This window comes from Dreissena polymorpha, chromosome 8 (genome assembly GCF_020536995.1).
Source record: "Dreissena polymorpha isolate Duluth1 chromosome 8, UMN_Dpol_1.0, whole genome shotgun sequence".
NCBI lineage: Eukaryota > Metazoa > Mollusca > Bivalvia > Myida > Dreissenidae > Dreissena > Dreissena polymorpha.
The window spans coordinates 39158799-39178919 of NC_068362.1; the positions used below are offsets into that span (position 1 = coordinate 39158799).

Below are 20121 nucleotides of genomic sequence, written 5' to 3' on the forward strand. Positions count from 1 at the left end.
TTATGATGATGATAGTGTCTGTTTTAATGAATGCCAAAATTGGGGTTCGTACTAAATAAATTCCACCATATTTCAGGATTCGCATGCTGCGGACGCAGACCAACACAAAGTTGAAAGGTCGCATGTTGCTGGAGTGGTACAATAACTACAGGGGTCGCGTCAAGCAACACAAGGCAGATAAACACCACAGGTACTGTGTACTGTCTGCTGTAAAATGCATGACAGCAATGTTTTCCCCTTAATCAAACTTTACCAAGAGCTAATAAAATGTTGGAGAAATTTCCCGCCAGTTGGCCAGAATGAATTGCTTGAATTTTCACAAATGTTAAAAATGCATAAACTAAGCAAAATGGAAAATGTTCTGCTTTTGTTCAAAAAGTGTAAATATATAATTTGAAAAAGTGATGGAATATCTTTGTGGTGCAGTATAGTGTAGAGAATGTGCACTGTAGAGAAATCCCCTCTAATTTTTTTCAAATTTGTTAATGGTACACATAAACACATGTTTTGGTTCTGCAAATTATTTGCCAATACATGTTGGTATCGGCTTTCTACTAAAAATTTAATTACAGTAGATTGTTGAAAAGTCAATATTGGAGCCTATGTTGATTTTACTGCAGATTTTCAAAAAAATCTTTAAAGGTCTTCTAAGAAACTATTAACAATATCTAGGCCAAGCCTGAAACTGGGTCAGATGCTCTAAAAAATAGGTCACCGGGTCAAATCTAAAAACAAAATTGTTGCAACTTTTGACCACAATTGTTTATCTGTTTTTTGTTGACAATCATAGGCCATGTTTGGATCTGGGTCAAGTGTGGTCAAAAACTAGATCAAGTGGTTAAGTCTTAAACAATGGAGGTCCCTGAACTCAGGTGATTTCTTATGGACCATCAAGGCCTTCTTGTTTGGACGAAAAGTTGGCATTTTGTTGAGTGTAGGCAACGGACAAAAATTGATGATACAAACTAATGGGACTCAGGGAGTCCAAGACTCCTGGAACCGAGACTCAAACTACTTGGTTTTGTGTCAAGGAATCCATGCAAAGGACTCCTTACTCAGATTAATGTGTGTGGAACACAAACTTTCCATGTATTGTTTCTGTATGGACTGTTACCTTGTTACAGAATGATAGTGCTGTCGCAAGGCTTTAAGGCGTGGCGATCATACACAGCTACCAGCAAGGAGAAAAAGGCTCGAGTATTGCAGGCAGAGTAAGTAGTGCAGGCAGAGTAGTAGTGCAGGCAGAGTAAGTAGTGCAGGCAGAGTATGTAGTGAGGGCAGAGTAAGTAGTGAAGGCAGAGTAAGTAGTGCAGGCAGAGTAAGTAGTGCAGGCAGAGTAAGTAGTGCAGGCAGAGTAAGTAGTGAAGGCAGAGTAAGTAGTGCAGGCAGAGTAAGTAGTGCAGGCAGAGTAAGTAGTGCAGGCTTAGTAAGTAGTGCAGGCAGAGTAAGTAGTGCAGGCAGAGTAAGTAGTGCAGGCAGAGTAAGTAGTGAGGGCAGAGTAAGTAGTGCAGGCATAGAAAGTAGTGCAGGCAGAGTAAGTAGTGCAGGAATAGTAAGTAGTGCAGGCAGAGTAAGTAGTGCAGGCAGAGAAAGTAGTGCAGGCAGATTAAGTAGTGCATGCAGAGCAAGTATTGCAGGCAGAGTAAGTAGTGCTGGTAGAGTAAGTACTGCAGGCAGAGTGAGTAGTGCAGGCAGAGTAAGTAGTGCGGGCAGAGTAAGTAGTACAGTAAGTAGTACAGGCAGAGTAATTAGTACAGTAAGTAGTACAGGCAGAGTAATTAGTACAGTAAGTAGTACAGGCAGAGTAATTAGTACAGTAAGTAGTGCAGGAAGAGTAAGTAGTGCAGGCAGATTAAGTAGTGCAGGCAGAGAAAGTAGTGCAGGCAGGTTAAGTTGTGCAGGCAGAGTAAGTATTGCAGGCAGAGTAAGTAGTGCTGGCAGAGTAAGTAGTGCGGGCAGAGAAAGTAGTACAGTAAGTAGTACAGGCAGAGTAATTAGTACAGTAATTAGTACAGGCAGAGTAATAAGTACAGTAAGTAGTACAGGCAGAGTAATTAGTACAGTAAGTAGTGCATTAAGAGTAAGTAGTGCAGACAGAGTAAGTAGTACAGGCAGAGAAAGTAGTGCAGGCAGAGTAAGTAGTACAGTAAGTAGTACAGGCAGAGTAAGTAGTGCAGGCAGAGTAAGTAGTACAGTAAGTAGTACAGGCAGAGTACTTAGTAAAGGGATTCATTTGAGCCTCATTCTGGGAAAATGCAACTTAATTTATGTGTGTAAAATGTAGTCTCAGATAAGCCTGTTTAGTCCACACAGGCTTATCAGTGACGACACTTTTGGTCTGTATGGTATTTTTTGGTTTAAAGGAAGTCTTTTCTCAGAGAAAATCCAGTTTAGGTGTTAAGTGTTTTCCCATATTAGCCTGTGCGGACTCAACATTTGAACCAAAATTAATCGCTATTACACTTTGATACCTGGTAGTTTACTTTGACTTTAACCTAGTTAATCATGACTGTTCCATAGTGGATTATGACGTTTACCTTGTTGATTATGACTGGTACCTAGTTGATAATGACTGTTACCTAGTTGATCATGACTGTTACCTGTTGATTATGACTGTTACCTAGTTGGCTATGACTTTAACCTAGTTGACCATGACTATTACCTAGTTGATAATGACTGTTACCTAGTTGATTATGACTGTTACCTAGTTGATTATTAATGTTACCTAGTTGATAATGACTGTAACCTAGTTTATTATGACTGTTACCTAGTTAACTATGACTGTTACCTAGTTGATTATGACTTTTACCTAGTTGATTATGACTGTTACCTAGTTGATTATTACTGTTACCTAGTTGACTATGATTGTAAACTAGTTGACTATGACTGCTACCTAGTTGACTGTAACTGCTACCTAGTTGACTATGATTGTTACCAAGTTAATTACGACTGTTACCTAGTTGATCATGACTATAACATAGTTGATAATGACTGTTACCTAGTTGATTATGACTGTAACATAGTTGATAAAGACTGTTACCTAGTTGACTATGACTGATCTCTAGTTGACTATGACTGTTACCTAGTTGATTATGACTGTTCCATAGTGGATAATGACTTTTACCTTGTTGATTATGACTGGTACCTAGTTGATAATGACTGTTTCCTAGTTGGTGTTACCTAGTTGATTATGACTGTTTCCTAGTTGACTATGAATGTTACCTAGTTTGTTATGACTGTTACTTAGTTGATCATGACTGCTACCTAGTTGATCATGACTGTTATCTAGTTGATAATGACTGTTACCTAGTTGACTATGACTGTTACCTAATTGATTATGACTGTTACATAGTTGATCATGACTGTTACCTAGTTGATTATGACTGTTACCTATTTGATTATGACTGTTACCTTGTTGATTATGACTGTTACCTAGTTGGTGTTACCTAGTTGATTATGACTGTTACCTAGTTGACTATGAATGTTACCTAGTTGATTATGACTGTTACCTAGTTGATAATGACTGTTACCTAGTTGACTATCACTGTTACCTAGTTGATTTTGACTGTTACATAGTTGATCATGACTAGTACATAGTTGATAATGACTGTTACCTAGTTGACTATGACTTTAACGTAGTTGATAAAGATTGTTACCTAGTTGACTATGACTGTTACCTAGTTGACTATGACAGTTACCTATTTGACTATGACTGTTACTTAGTTGACTATGACTGTTACCTACCTAGTTGACTATGACTGTTACCTTGTTGATCATTACTGTAACTAAGTTGATTATGACTGTTACCTAGTTGATTATGACTGTTACCTAGTTGACTATGACTGTTACCTAGTTGATTATGACTGTTACCTAGTTGTTCAAGACTGTTGCCTAGTTGATTATGACTGTTACCTAGTTACCTAGTTGATCATGACTATAACATAGTTGATAATGACTGTTTCCTAGTTGACTATGACTGTAACATAGTTGATAAAGACTGTTACCTAGTTGACTTTGACTGATACCTAGTTGACTCTGACTGTTACCTAGTTGATCATGACTGTTCCATAGTGGATTATGACTTTTACCCTGTTGATTATTACTGGTACCTAGTTGACTATGACTGTTACCTAGTTGACTATGACTGTTACCTAGTTGACTATGACTGTTACCTAGTTGACTATGACTGTTACCTAGTTGACTATGACTGTTACCTAGTTGACTTTGACTGATACCTAGTTGACTATGACTGTTACCTAGTTGACTTTGACTGATACATAGTTGACTATGACTGTTACCTAGTTGATCATGACTGTTCCAGAGTGGATTATGACTGTTACCTAGTTGACTATGACTGTTACCTAGTTGACTATGACTGTAACCTAGTTGATCCTGACTGTAACTTAGTTGATTATGACTGTTACCTAGTTGACTATGAATGTTACCTAGTTGATCATGACTTTAACCTAGTTTATTTTGACTGTTACCTAGTTAACTATGACTGTTACCAAGTTGATCATGACTTTTCCTAGTTGATTATGACTGTTACCTAGTTGACTATGATTGTAAACTAGTTGACTATGACTGCTACCTAGTTGACTGTAACTGCTACCTAGTTGACTATGATTGTTACCTAGTTGATTACGACTGTTACCTAGTTGATCATGTCTATAACATAGTTGATAATGACTGTTACCTAATTGACTATGACTGTAACATAATTGATAAAGACTGTTACCTAGTTGATGTTAACTGATACCTAGTTGACTATGACTGTTACCTAGTTGATCATGACTGTTCCATAGTGGATTATGACTTACCTTGTTGATTATGACTGGTACCTAGTTGATAATGACTGTTACCTAGTTGACTATGACTGTTACCTAGTTGATTTTGACAGTGACATAGTTGACTATGACTGTTACCTAGTTGATTTTGACAGTGACCTAGTTGACTATGACTGTTACCTAGTTGACTATGACTGTTACCTAGTTGACTATGACTGTTACCTAGTTGATCCTGACTGTAACTTAGTTGATTATGACTGTTACCTAGTTGACTATGAATGTTACCTAGTTGATCATGACTTTAACCTAGTTGATTGTGACTGGTACCTAGTTGATTATGACTGTTATCTAGTTGATTATGACTGTTACCTTGTTGATTATGACTGTTACCTAGTTGGTGTTACCTAGTTGATTTTGACTGTTACCTAGTTGGTCATGACTGTTACCTAGTTGATTATGACTGTTAACTAGTTGACTATGAATGTTACCTAGTTGGTTATAACTGTTACCTGTTTGATCATGACTGTTACTTAGTTGATTATGACTGTTACGTAGTTGATCATGACTGTTACCTAGTTGATTATGACTGTTACCTAGTTGACTATGACTGTTACCTAATTGATTATGACTGTTACATAGTTGATCATGACTGTTACCTAGTTGATTATGACTGTTACCTAGTTGATTATTACTGTTACCTAGTTATGCTTCCGGGGAGCATATAGTTGTAAGTTTGTCCTTTCTTCCTTCCTTACTTCCGTCACACTTTAGTTACAGTTTCTCATAGCACCTTCAATACTTTACTGATCTCTTTCATATTTGGCATGTAGGTACCTTGCATGGACCTCTACCTTTTGATTAGGTTTGAGGTCACTGGGGTCAAGGTCACCAAGGCTTATAATAGATTTTTCCGTCACACTTTTTGTTTCTCATACCACCTTCAATACTTTACCGATCTCTTTCATATTTGGCATGTAGGTACCTTGCATGGACCTCTACCTTTTGATGAGGTTTGAGGTCACTGGGGTCATGGTCACCGAGGCTCATAAAAGATTTTTCTGTCACACTTTGTTACAGTTTCTCATAGCACCTTCAATACTTTAGCGATCTCTTTTATATTTGGCATGTAGGTACCTTGCATGGACCTCTACCTTTTGATTAGGTTTGAGATCACTGGGGTCAAGGTCAAGGTCACTGAGACTAATAATAGTTTTTTCTGTCATGCTTTTGTTACAATTTCTCATAGCACCTTCAATACATTAAAGATCTCTTTCATATTTGGCATGTAGGTACCTTGCATGGACCTCTACTTTTTGATGAGGTCACTGGGGTCAAGGTCAAGGTCACCGAGGCTTATAATAGATTTTCTCTCATGCTTTTGTTACAAGACCAATCTCTTTCATATTTGGCATGTAGGTACTTTCCATGGACCTCTACCTTTTGATGAGGTTTGAGGTCACTGGGCTCAAGGTCATCAAGGCTAATAATAGATTTTCCATCACGCTTTTCTTACAGTTTCTCATAGGGCCTTCAATAATTTACCAATCTCTTACATATTTGCCATGTATGTACCTTGCATGGACCTCTACCTTTTGATGAGGTTTGAGGTCACTGGGCTCAAGTTCACAGAGGCTATTTATATATTTTCCGTCACGCTTTTGTAACAGTTTCTCATAGCACCTTCAATACTTTACCAATCTCTTTCATATTTGGCATGTAGGTACCTTGCATGGGTTCTACCTTTTGATGAGGTTTGAGGTCACTAGGGGTCAAGGTCACCAAGGCTAATAAAAGATTTTTTAGGTGGTTATTAACACATAGATTGACAAAGCGCATCATCGGGGAGTATCCATCAGTTTCACTGATATTCTTGTTGATTATGACTGTTACTTATGAGATCTTCTACTTCACTGAACCATATTCTTTGGTTTCAGAGAGCTGTTCCGTGTGACTTTGCAGAGGAAGATGTTCACATGTTTAAAGGTGGAGTTCTCCAAGTATTCCATTGCTAGGGCCTTTCACAGGTAATATAGGCTACCATTTGAGTCATGTTCTGGGAAAACAGGGCTTTAAATTCATAAGCGTAAAGTGTCATCCCAGATTAGCCTGTGTAGTCTGCACAGGCTAATCATGGATGACATTTTCCGCTTTAATGGAATTTTTCGTTTTAAGGAGGTCTCTTCTTAACAAAAATAAAGTGTAGGCGTCAAGTGTTGTCCCAGACAAGCCCGAGTAGACTGCGCAGGAGGCTAATCTGGGACGACACTTTAAGCACATGCATTAAGTCCAGACTGGGACGACACTTTAAGCACATGCATTAAGTCTAGACTGGGACGACACTTTAAGCACATGCATTAAGTCTAGACTGGGATGACACTTTAAGCACATACATTAAGTCTAGACTGGGACGACACTTTAAGCACATGCATTAAGTCCAGACTGGGACGACACTTTAAGCACATACATTAAGTCCAGACTGGGACGACACTTTAAGCACATACATTAAGTCCACACTGGGACGACACTTTAAGCACATACATTAAGTCCAGACTGGGACGACACTTTAAGCACATACATTAAGTCCAGACTGGGACGACACTTTAAGCACATGCATTAAGTCCAGACTGGGATGACACTTTAAGCACATGCATTAAGTCCAGACTGGGACGACACTTTAAGCACATGCATTAAGTCTAGACTGGGACGACACTTTAAGCACATACATTAAGTCTAGACTGGGACGACACTTTAAGCACATGCATTAAGTCCAGACTGGGACGACACTTTAAGCACATACATTAAGTCTAGACTGGGACGACACTTTAAGCACATGCATTAAGTCCAGACTGGGACGACACTTTAAGCACATACATTAAGTCCAGACTGGGACGACACTTTAAGCACATACATTAAGTCCAGACTGGGACGACACTTTAAGCACATACATTAAGTCCAGACTGGGACGACACTTTAAGCACATACATTAAGTCCAGACTGGGACGACACTTTAAGCACATACATTAAGTCCAGACTGGGACGACACTTTAAGCACATACATTAAGTCTAGACTGGGACGACACTTTAAGCACATGCATTAAGTCCAGACTGGGACAACACTTTAAGCACATGCATTAAGTCCAGACTGGGACGACACTTTAAGCACATGCATTAAGTCCAGACTGGGACAACACTTTAAGCACATGCATTAAGTCCAGACTGGGATGACACTTTAAGCACATACATTAAGTCCAGACTGGGACGACACTTTAAGCACATGCATTAAGTCTAGACTGGGACGACACTTTAAGCACATGCATTAAGTCCACACTGGGACGACACTTTAAGCACATGCATTAAGTCCAGACTGGGACGACACTTTAAGCACATACATTAAGTCCAGACTGGGACGACACTTTAAGCACATACATTAAGTCTAGACTGGGACGACACTTTAAGCACATACATTAAGTCCAGACTGGGACGACACTTTAAGCACATGCATTAAGTCCAGTCTGGGACGACACTTTAAGCACATGCATTAAGTCTAGACTGGGACGACACTTTAAGCACATACATTAAGTCTAGACTGGGACGACACTTTAAGCACATACATTAAGTCTAGACTGGGACGACACTTTAAGCACATGCATTAAGTCTAGACTGGGACGACACTTTAAGCACATACATTAAGTCTAGACTGGGACGACACTTTAAGCACATGCATTAAGTCTAGACTGGGATGACACTTTAAGCACATACATTAAGTCTAGACTGGGATGACACTTTAAGCACATGCATTAAGTCTAGACTGGGACGACACTTTAAGCACATGCATTAAGTCTAGACTGGGACGACACTTTAAGCACATGCATTAAGTCTAGACTGGGACGACACTTTAAGCACATACATTAAGTCCAGACTGGGACGACACTTTAAGCACATGCATTAAGTCCAGACTGGGACGACACTTTAAGCACATACATTAAGTCTAGACTGGGACGACACTTTAAGCACATGCATTAAGTCCAGTCTGGGACGACACTTTAAGCACATACATTAAGTCCAGTCTGGGACGACACTTTAAGCACATACATTAAGTCCAGACTGGGACGACACTTTAAGCACATACATTAAGTCCAGACTGGGACGACACTTTAAGCACATGCATTAAGTCCAGACTGGGACGACACTTTAAGCACATGCATTAAGTCTAGACTGGGACGACACTTTAAGCACATACATTAAGTCCAGACTGGGACGACACTTTAAGCACATGCATTAAGTCCAGTCTGGGACGACACTTTAAGCACATGCATTAAGTCCAGACTGGGACGACACTTTAAGCACATACATTAAGTCCAGACTGGGACGACACTTTAAGCACATGCATTAAGTCCAGTCTGGGACGACACTTTAAGCACATACATTAAGTCTAGACTGGGACGACACTTTAAGCACATACATTAAGTCCAGACTGGGACGACACTTTAAGCACATACATTAAGTCCAGACTGGGACGACACTTTAAGCACATACATTAAGTCTAGACTGGGACGACACTTTAAGCACATACATTAAGTCCAGACTGGGACGACACTTTAAGCACATGCATTAAGTCCAGACTGGGACGACACTTTAAGCACATACATTAAGTCTAGACTGGGACGACACTTTAAGCACATGCATTAAGTCCAGACTGGGACGACACTTTAAGCACATACATTAAGTCTAGACTGGGACGACACTTTAAGCACATACATTAAGTCCAGACTGGGACGACACTTTAAGCACATGCATTAAGTCCAGACTGGGACGACACTTTAAGCACATACATTAAGTCTAGACTGGGATGACACTTTAAGCACATACATTAAGTCTAGACTGGGACGACACTTTAAGCACATACATTAAGTCCAGACTGGGACGACACTTTAAGCACATGCATTAAGTCCAGACTGGGACGACACTTTAAGCACATACATTAAGTCTAGACTGGGACGACACTTTAAGCACATGCATTAAGTCCAGACTGGGACGACACTTTAAGCACATACATTAAGTCCAGTCTGGGACGACACTTTAAGCACATGCATTAAGTCCAGACTGGGACGACACTTTAAGCACATGCATTAAGTCCAGACTGGGACGACACTTTAAGCACATACATTAAGTCCAGACTGGGACGACACTTTAAGCACATGCATTAAGTCCAGACTGGGACGACACTTTAAGCACATGCATTAAGTCTAGACTGGGACGACACTTTAAGCACATACATTAAGTCCAGACTGGGACGACACTTTAAGCACATGCATTAAGTCCAGACTGGGATGACACTTTAAGCACATACATTAAGTCCAGACTGGGACGACACTTTAAGCACATACATTAAGTCTACACTGGGACGACACTTTAAGCACATACATTAAGTCCAGACTGGGACGACACTTTAAGCACATACATTAAGTCCAGACTGGGATGACACTTTAAGCACATACATTAAGTCTAGACTGGGACGACACTTTAAGCACATGCATTAAGTCCAGACTGGGATGACACTTTAAGCACATGCATTAAGTCCAGACTGGGACGACACTTTAAGCACATACATTAAGTCCAGACTGGGATGACACTTTAAGCACATACATTAAGTCCAGACTGGGACGACACTTTAAGCACATGCATTAAGTCCAGACTGGGACGACACTTTAAGCACATACATTAAGTCCAGACTGGGACGACACTTTAAGCACATGCATTAAGTCCAGACTGGGACGACACTTTAAGCACATACATTAAGTCCAGACTGGGACGACACTTTAAGCACATACATTAAGTTCAGACTGGGATGACACTTTAAGCACATACATTAAGTCCAGACTGGGACGACACTTTAAGCACATGCATTAAGTCTAGACTGGGATGACACTTTAAGCACATGCATTAAGTCTAGACTGGGACGACACTTTAAGCACATACATTAAGTCCAGACTGGGACGACACTTTAAGCACATACATTAAGTCCAGACTGGGACGACACTTTAAGCACATACATTAAGTTCAGACTGGGACGACACTTTAAGCACATACATTAAGTCCAGACTGGGACGACACTTTAAGCACATGCATTAAGTCCAGACTGGGACGACACTTTAAGCACATACATTAAGTCCAGACTGGGACGACACTTTAAGCACATACATTAAGTCCAGTCTGGGACGACACTTTAAGCACATACATTAAGTCCACACTGGGATGACACTTTAAGCACATGCATTAAGTCCAGTCTGGGACGACACTTTAAGCACATACATTAAGTCCAGTCTGGGACGACACTTTAAGCACATACATTAAGTCCACACTGGGACGACACTTTAAGCACATACATTAAGTCCAGTCTGGGACGACACTTTAAGCACATACATTAAGTCCAGTCTGGGACGACACTTTAAGCACATGTATTAAGTCCAGATTTTCCAGAATTAACTTCAGACAACACAAAAGTTGTGAACATTATCTCACAATCAGGGTGCAGAATCAACAGGGTTTTCAGGGGTTTACACACGGGCTGGACATAATGTAATCACACAGTTAAGAACTATATTTTTGCAAATATCTCAAGTTATTGAATTAAGTTTGCAAAAACCCTTAGTGCATTAAAGACAGTTTTTCTTGCAGTTTGTGTCGATGTCTTTAAGAATAAATCCTTGAATACGTCTGAAATCGCGTGAAGCATAACCGTGTAGTTCTAATCGAATTTAGAACAGGAACACAGGCTTGTTAAATAAAGTAATTCTGATGTATTTCACATTGCCATTAAAGTAAAAAGGGGGAACCCCACAAAGTCACTTGATCCTGTACCCTGCAATGGTAAACATGTACATTTCACAAGACAAAACATCTATGATATTATTATTATTATTATGATTTTTTGAACCGAGGTCAACCATTTTATGTTTTCTCACAGATTGAGAAAACATTTAGAAAACATCCCATTATAGAAAATTAAACAAACAAGTAAATTGAAATCTTGATAATTATAAATGCTTCCTTAATGAGGGTTGTCATTAACTGTTTCACTGCTGGAACCGAATTTTGAAGGACTTTGCAAACAGTTTGGATCCAGATGAGACGCCACAGAACGTGGCGTCGCATCAGGATCCAAACTGTTTGCTATTCTGATAGTATTCTTTGAAAAAAATCGAAGAAAATGCTAATTTTAGAAATTCTGCAGACGAAATTTTAGCAGATGACAAATTTCCCAGCATGCAAACGGTTAACAAATGTAAACACCAACTGTAAGCTTTATGCTCATGATCAGACAAGGGTTAACTGAGAATATTGAAGAGTAAGAATAAACACCCAAGGTTATCCATTAGCTTAACCCTTTGCATGCTGGGAAATTTGTCGTCTGCTATAATGTCGTCTGCTGAATTTGTAAAATAAGCATTTTCTTCATTTTTTTCAAAGAATACTATCAAAATAGCAAACAGTTTTGATCGAGATGAGAAGCCACGTTCTGTGGCGTCTCATCTGGATCCAAACTGTTTGCAAAGGCCCATCAAAATTCGGTTCCAGCACTGAAAGGATTAACCAAGCTCTTGGGCTTTGTTTTTTCTCATCTTTTTTGGATTAAGACCTGTATTTGTTTAATTGTTTAATGTTTAAACACCCAAGGTTATCCATTAGCTTAACCAAGCTCATGGGCTTTGTTTGTTCCAACAGGGCTTTTTCTCATCTTTTTTGGATTAAGACCTATATTTGTATATTTGTTTAATTGTTTAATGTTTGAACTCTTGGTGAGGAAACTTAAATAAACCAGTAAATTCTCAACAAAACATTAACAGTAAAATGGATAATACAACTTGGAAACTCTTTATTTCTAGACTAATCTTCTCTATTACTAAACAGAAAAAAGTCAAACTATCATTTTGGAATTGTTGGACTGGATTTGGGATAAAATATATATAAGCCATTGTAAATATGACCCAATAATCGCTCTAAAATCATTAAAAAAAAGCCCTGCCCAATGTAACATAGCCCTACAGCCTGTCCAATGTAACATAGCCCTACAGCCTGTCCAATGTAACAAAGCCCTACAGTCTGCACAGGCTAATTAGGGACGATTTTTTTTGCTTTCATGGAGTTTTTTTTAAAGAAAATCTCACAAAAATGCAGTTAAGGCATAAAGTGACGTCCCTGATTAAGCCCTGCACGGGGCCGTTTCATAAACGATCATACGACAATTTTAACTTACGAGAGAATTTTGTAATCTTTATTAGTACAGGAACTAGCTTGCCATGCTCGTCGAATATATACGGCGCTAGAGATGCCAATACAATTAATTTAAGTACTGAACATCTATAATCATATGAAATGTATTGTATCGTAAATAATTACTACGATGTTTATTGAAACAGTCTCCTGTTTCCCTAGAGGAAGGCTAAAATTAATCCGCAACATGTCTCTCACTGATTGCAGGGTGACTCAGTTGAAGGTGGCCATGTTGGCATGGCGACAGGGATCAGAGATCAGCAAGTCAGAGCATGAGAATGACCTGCGGGTTGCCGAGGTATACTGGTCCCACTCCACGCTGCGGCGCTATTTCACAGCCTGGCGGGATACACTGCTGACCAACTGGGCGTGTAACATGTGCAACAAGAACCTCCTCAGGTAGGTTTCAGTGTCAATAAAAGTGAGCAGTGTTATGGCAAAACTGGGCTTAACCCATTACCACTTAGATATGTATTTTGACGCATATGTAGTCCCATAGAAAGTTAAATTTGATTAAAGACCTTTATTGCTTAATTCAAGTTTTAAAGGCTTCATTTCCAACCCTTAGATACTGATAAGCAGCAAACAGCATAAAACCTGAACAGTCTGCGAATTACTTGCAGGCTGTTCTGGTTTTATGCTGTTTACACGTAGCCATTTTCACTTTGCTTCTAAGTTGGAAAGGGTTAATGCATTTGGAAAAAATTGTAGTCCCTTCATGATTAGTCTGTGCAGTATGCCAGGGCCCATTTTTTGCTTTAATGGATTTTTATGCCCCCCGGATCGAATGATCGAGGGTATATTGTTTTTGGCCTGTCTGTCTGTCATTGTATGTATCTGTCTGTCTGTCTGTCACAAACTTTAACCTTGGTTAAAATTTTGCAATATCTTTTGTAATATTGAAGATAGCAACTTGATATTTGGCATGCATGTGTATCTCATGGAGCTGCACATTTTGAGTGGTGAAAGGTCAAGGTCATCCTTCAAGGTCAAAGGTCAACAACAAAAAAATCAAAGCGGTGCAGTAGGGGGCATTGCGTTTCTGACAAACACATCTCTTGTTGTGTTTAAAAGAAGCCTCTTTCATAGGAAAATCCAGTTGAGGTGGAAAAGGTCCTCCCTGGGTAGCCTGTGCAGACTGCAGTGGCTAATCTGGGATGACACTTTATGCTCCTGCATTAAACCCACTTTTCACAAAGGAGGCTTATTTATGTGTAATCTTCTATGCCTTGAATAACTAAATCGTAGTTGATCAATCAATAGCCATCATGGCTGTAGTGAAGTGACTCATAGCCACCATGGCTTTAGTTAAGCAACCCATGTGCCAGAAAATTAATATAAATATCCAAAATTCAAACTTCAGGTATTCACAATCTGTACATGTACCTGATGTCTCATATTTCTTCAGAAATGCTTTCACTGAGTGGCGTCAACGTCACACAGAGGTCATACAGCGACGAAGTGAGGCAGATACGTTCCGAAGCCAGCGCGTCATGTCACGTACCTTCAAGCACTGGTGCATGTTTGTTGGTGAGATGAAGCGCCGACGTGCGCAGGCTGTTGCTAGGATACAGGGTGTTCTACTTGGGCACGTGTTCATGACGTGGAGATGGTACACTGACTACCAAAAACAGATGAGGTGGGTGGGGAAAGTCCGAGTATCTCTGAATTCATGCTTAACTGTTTAAAAGACTAACTGTTGCCAATTTAAAAGTTGTTTATCATGTTATAAATGATTAGGAGTGCTTGTAGAGGTCTGTTAGGGGAGTCTCAGTGTCTCTGGGAAAATGGGGCTTAATGCATGGGCATAATGTGTTGTCCCAATTTAGCCTGTGAAATCTACACAGTCTTATTCAGGAAAAATCTCCTTAAGGTGTAAAGTGTAGTCCTGAATTCTGCACAGGCCTACGGACAACACTACGAACATCCATTAAGCACCGCCTCTGCAGAGCAAGGTGCTTACATGAATACTTGATGTTGCCAATTTTTTCAAAGTTGTTAATCATCTAATAAACAATAAGGACTGCTGGTCAAGGTCTGTTGAAAGACTCTTACTGTCTTTAAAGTGAGACTGCACAATTTTTATATGTGTATAATTGTAATATATTGATAAAAATATGTTACAATTATACAAAATAGGTAAGAAATATTATACATAGAAGATGAACTTCATAAAATGCAGCAAAGACAAACTATCGCCCTAAGCCGATTGTGACGAAGATATTTCGTACATATTTTCCTACAATAACCGAAGCATTCGTCTTTTTATTGGGATTGGAGTTAGTGTTCGTGTGTCCTATGAATACTAGATATCGTTGCAGGAAATTAAAATGATCCGTAAAACTAAATTCAGATTCACATCATACATGCATGATATACATGCTGGCAAATTCGACTGTACAGACATTTTCGGTTTCAGAATTAGATATCTGTCTTATTTGGCATTTTTCAACACGTGTTCTTCTTAACTTTTAATTTATATTATATGTATAATAATTTTTTTACACATTTTATATAAATTCATAAATATTTGACAAAAACTTAACCCCTTACCACTCAGCTACCCACTTTGACGTGTTTGTAGTCCCTTAGAAAAACAATAAAATTGAAGACCTTTCTTCCAAGTCTGAAAGGCTTCATTTCCAATGCTAAGGTACTGATGAGCAGCGAACAGCATAAAACCTGAACAGGCTGCAATAACTCACAGGCTATATGTGATTTTTGCTGGCTGCATATAGCCATTTACAATTTGCTTCTGAGTGGGAAAGGGTTTACCACCAATTGGTAGATTTCAGAAAGATTTTCTCATAAGATTGCCCTATATTTGTCTTTAAGCCATACAGTGCTGGAACCGAATTTCCCAGCATGCAAAGGGTTAAGCCATACCAGAAAAAGCTCCTCCATCTGTGCATCCATGATGTATTTTCTGTGTAATTCAACAATGACTTATAACGTGTGGTGGGCTGTTTGTTGTATTGAGAAAACTCATACATCCACATATAAAGTACTTTTGAAAGAATGATTATTGGCCTCAATGGTGAGAACATAAATTTCCTTCCCTGTTTTATTATGTTCACTACATCACTGGTAACTGGTATCTGTTATTGAACAACACTTTAACCGGTCATCAATGGAGCTTTCTTGTGGGAACACTAGGCTTAATGCATGTGCATTAAGTGCTGTCCCAGATAGCCTGTGCAGTCCAAACAGACTAATCTTGTAAGCCAAAAATACCCCAAAAGCGGAAAGTGGTGTCCTTCACAGGCTAATAAAGGACAACATTATATGCTTATGCATTAAGCTCCGTTTTCCCTGAGTGAGGCTCATTTTGAATGCTATTTGCAGGAAGCAGATGGTTCTGCATGTACGTTGTCACAGTCTGAACACTATGAGAAGATGTCTGGACATCTGGAGGGCAAACTTCCGTGTGAAATGTGACAAGAAGAAAGCTCTGCAACTGTGGTCCAACACTTGTGCAAGGTATTGTGGTAGATAGCTCATGTAACTTTGATTGATAGAAGGAAAGTAAACAATGCTCTTTATTTTACCTTCGTCATGCAAAAATGGGTCTTAGAACATATCTGAACAGTATAAGTCCAGCTAAGCTCTGCATTTGTATACTCTGATGAAGTGTCATTATGTCCCCTAATGAGGCAAGGAAACCTTGTGTTTCATTATAGCAGACACAGCATCTTCTATAGCAGACACAGTACGCTGGTCACATACTGCATTATATCCACTTTGGCATAATGCGGCTCATTAAATGTTACCTTCTCTGCGGATGTTTCCAGGCTCATTAAATGTTACCCTCTCTGCTGATGTTTCCAGGCTCATTAAATGTTACCTTCTCTGCTGATATTTCCAGGCTCATTAAATGTTACCTTCTCTGCTGATATTTCCAGGCTCATTAAATGTTACCTTCTCTGCCGATATTTCCAGGCTCATTAAATGTTACCTTCTCTGCTGATATTTCCAGGCTCATTAAATGTTACCTTCTCTGCCGATATTTCCAGGCTCATTAAATGTTACCTTCTCTGCTGATATTTCCAGGCTCATTAAATGTTACCTTCTCTGCTGATATTTCCAGGCTCATTAAATGTTACCTTCTCTGCTGATATTTCCAGGCTCATTAAATGTTACCTTCTCTGCTGATATTTCCAGGCTCATTAAATGTTACCTTCTCTGCTGATATTTCCAGGCTCATTAAATGTTACCTTCTCTGCCGATATTTCCAGGCTCATTAAATGTTACCTTCTCTGCTGATGTTTCCAGGCTCATTAAATGTTACCTTCTCTGCGGATATTTCCAGGCTCATTAAATGTTACCTTCCCTGTCATGTTTCCAGGCTCATTTAATGTTACCTTCTCTGCCAATATTTCCAGGCTCATTTAATGTTACCTTCTCTGCTGATGTTTCCAGGCGTGCAGGGGAGGTGTGGAGGCTGGTCTGTCACAAGAGACGCCTGGCACGTCTGCTGATAGACACTGAGCCACTGAGACAGCTTCAAACTCAGAGAGGTATGCTGCTCAACTCAGCAGACCTTATGTTATTGTTCATAAAGAAATATTGGGCTTGTAACAAATTAGGCAGGAATATAGCCTTTTGTCCCTTTTTTCTGTTATTCAGTACTAATATAACTTAATTGTTTATAAATTTACAAGATAATTGCCCTTTGTCCCATTTTTATTTGTACAATTTATTGTTTAAGGTCAAACATTAATTTTGTTAGTATATGTAACAAGTGTATAAGGCCTCTGTAGCGTAGTTGATATGGTATCTGCCTAGCGATCAGAAGGTCGCCCGTTTGATGCCCAGTTTGGGAGCCTTCTCCACCAAAGACATCTAATACTGGTTCTACCTTGGAAATGAACTGGAGAGCATTTCAATAAACCTTAAGCTTGCTAAGCTGCAATAAAGCTAAACTAAATAGGTTTAAACTAAATAAATAAGTTTAAATTAAATAAACAGGTTTAAACTTAACTATATGTAATTATGTACATAATGTTAAAAGTTAGTTTCTATCCCTGATGTATGTTACCATTGACATATTCCAGTGTTCTTTGCACAATGGAGGTCAAGGTTCAGCCTGATTCTGGAGGAGAAACAAGATGCCTCGGAGGTTCGAGCCCTGCTGGATCTGTCACAGCTGCGCCGGCGCTTTATTGCCTGGCGGCACATGACCACACAGCAACTAAGGATCAAACCCATGCTGCAATGCTACCGGACTAGGCTTATTACAGAGTAGGTGTCATGGAACTGACCAGTAGATACTGTTACAGAGAAGCTTTCCCTATTTGCAGACACTTTGAAACTTTTCGTATTTGCAGACACTTTAAAACTTTCCCTATTTGCAGTCACTTTGAAACTTTCCCTATTTGCAGACACCCTGAAACTTTCCCTATTTGCAGACGCTTTCAAACTTTACCACCTTGAAGTTGCTGTCAAACTTGCCCTATATGCAGACAATTATAAACTTGCCCTGTTTGCAGATGATTCAAACTCTATTTGCAGATGTTTTGTTGCCTGGAGGGATCATGTTGTCAACAAGGCCGAGTGTCTAAGAAGTGAGAAAGCAGTGATCACAGTGAGGCTTCGTAATGGCTTCAACGCCTGGAGGCAAGTCATACGAGTCAAGTAAAATAGGAGCCGCAATCTGAAAAAACTGGTTTAAGGCATAATAGCGTTAAGTAACATCTCAGATTAGCCTTTGCAGCGTTAATCTGGGGCGACACTTTGCACTTTTATGGAAGTTTTTGTTTACAGCAAGTCTCCTTTTAACATAAATCCAGTCTAGACAGAAAGTGACTTCCCAGTTTAGTCAGTGCTTACTGCACAATCGAATCTGGGATAATACTTTTGGCATTGCATAATTTTGAGTTTATCCAGAAACACGCTCATATAAACCCTCTAAAGTGATGAAACTATCGGTGCACCTGTTTTAGCTCATACTTTTATAGAATCATCAGAGTTTTGTATTTATTTTAGCAATATTTTATATATGAGGTTGCTTGTCAAATGTTCAACAAAACATTCAATTCAAGCCTGTATTTTATGCCGTCTTACAGACGTCAGTATCAAGTACATCAGACTGAGAAAGCGATACGATTGAGTGAGCACCAGCGCCAATTGCGACGATGTTTTGTTGCCTGGCATGCCGTGATCCAACGTAAGCACGGCGCATGTGACTTCCACTCACGCCATCTTGTGCGTCGCACATTTTCACACTGGCGTACGTCTGCACTGAGACGGGTTCGACAGAAACAACTGCAGCTAATGGAGCAGGTTAGTCACCACTAAATATCGAGAATTATCTTATGAGCCTTGTTCGTGGAAAACTAAGCTTAATATATATGCAACCATATTTGCTTGTGCAATTTGCTCTGGATAACGCTTTTCGCTGTTATGGTATTTTTCGTTTAAAGGAAGTCTATGCTAAGCCAATATCCAGTTTAGAAGGGAAGTTCCACTCCATGATTAGACTACATGGACTTCACAGGCTAATCTGGGGTGAAGCTTTACACACATACATTAATATTTCCAGTAGGCAGTTTAGATCTGTTTTATCCTTTGCTTTAATATAAACATTTACTTTGAGATTTGAAACCTACAATACATGTTCTTAAATTGGAAACAATTAATCTGAAAGTATCATTTCCCGTTTTAAACATGCTAATAACACAAATAATTACCTAACACTTTTCAATAAGTGAATAGTGAAAGATGGAAGACAGGGACATCCACTCAGGGCCTGCATTTCACCACATCGAAAAAAATGATTCATTAATTTGTTTATTTATGAACACATCAATAAACTCATATATGATATGCATGTCTTTCATACAGTAAGTCACCTTTCCAATCTTTGACTTATAATTTAAATTATAATCATGAGCCTTGTTCTGGCGTAAATTGTCGTCCCAGAATAGCCTGTGCAGGCAAGAAACAAACTTTCCTCATAAACTGAATTTTCACTAATAAGAGACATCCTTTGACTGCACATTCTAATCTGGGACTTTAGTAATCCCTATTTAGTAATCCCTATTTAGTAATCCCTATTTAG

The 20121-nt window shown here is 39.2% G+C and overlaps 1 protein-coding gene across 21 annotated transcripts in view; it reads left to right on the top strand.

The window, feature by feature from the left end:
* The window catches only part of LOC127840885 (uncharacterized), a 178864-nt gene that overhangs the window by 75850 nt on the left and 82893 nt on the right, over positions 1-20121 (top strand). For all 21 annotated transcript variants that reach the window (XR_008030618.1, XR_008030617.1, XM_052369334.1 and 18 more), the window contains 10 exons: positions 77-190; positions 1125-1211; positions 6722-6811; positions 13269-13460; positions 14470-14700; positions 16407-16541; positions 17481-17578; positions 18116-18302; positions 18573-18677; positions 19127-19343. Coding sequence is in view for 19 of the 21 variants with exons in the window: in XM_052369334.1 (XP_052225294.1) it covers positions 77-190; positions 1125-1211; positions 6722-6811; positions 13269-13460; positions 14470-14700; positions 16407-16541; positions 17481-17578; positions 18116-18302; positions 18573-18677; positions 19127-19343 (1456 nt within the window). In the remaining 2 variants the exon portion in view is untranslated. The remainder of the gene's footprint in view (positions 1-76; positions 191-1124; positions 1212-6721; positions 6812-13268; positions 13461-14469; positions 14701-16406; positions 16542-17480; positions 17579-18115; positions 18303-18572; positions 18678-19126; positions 19344-20121) is intronic.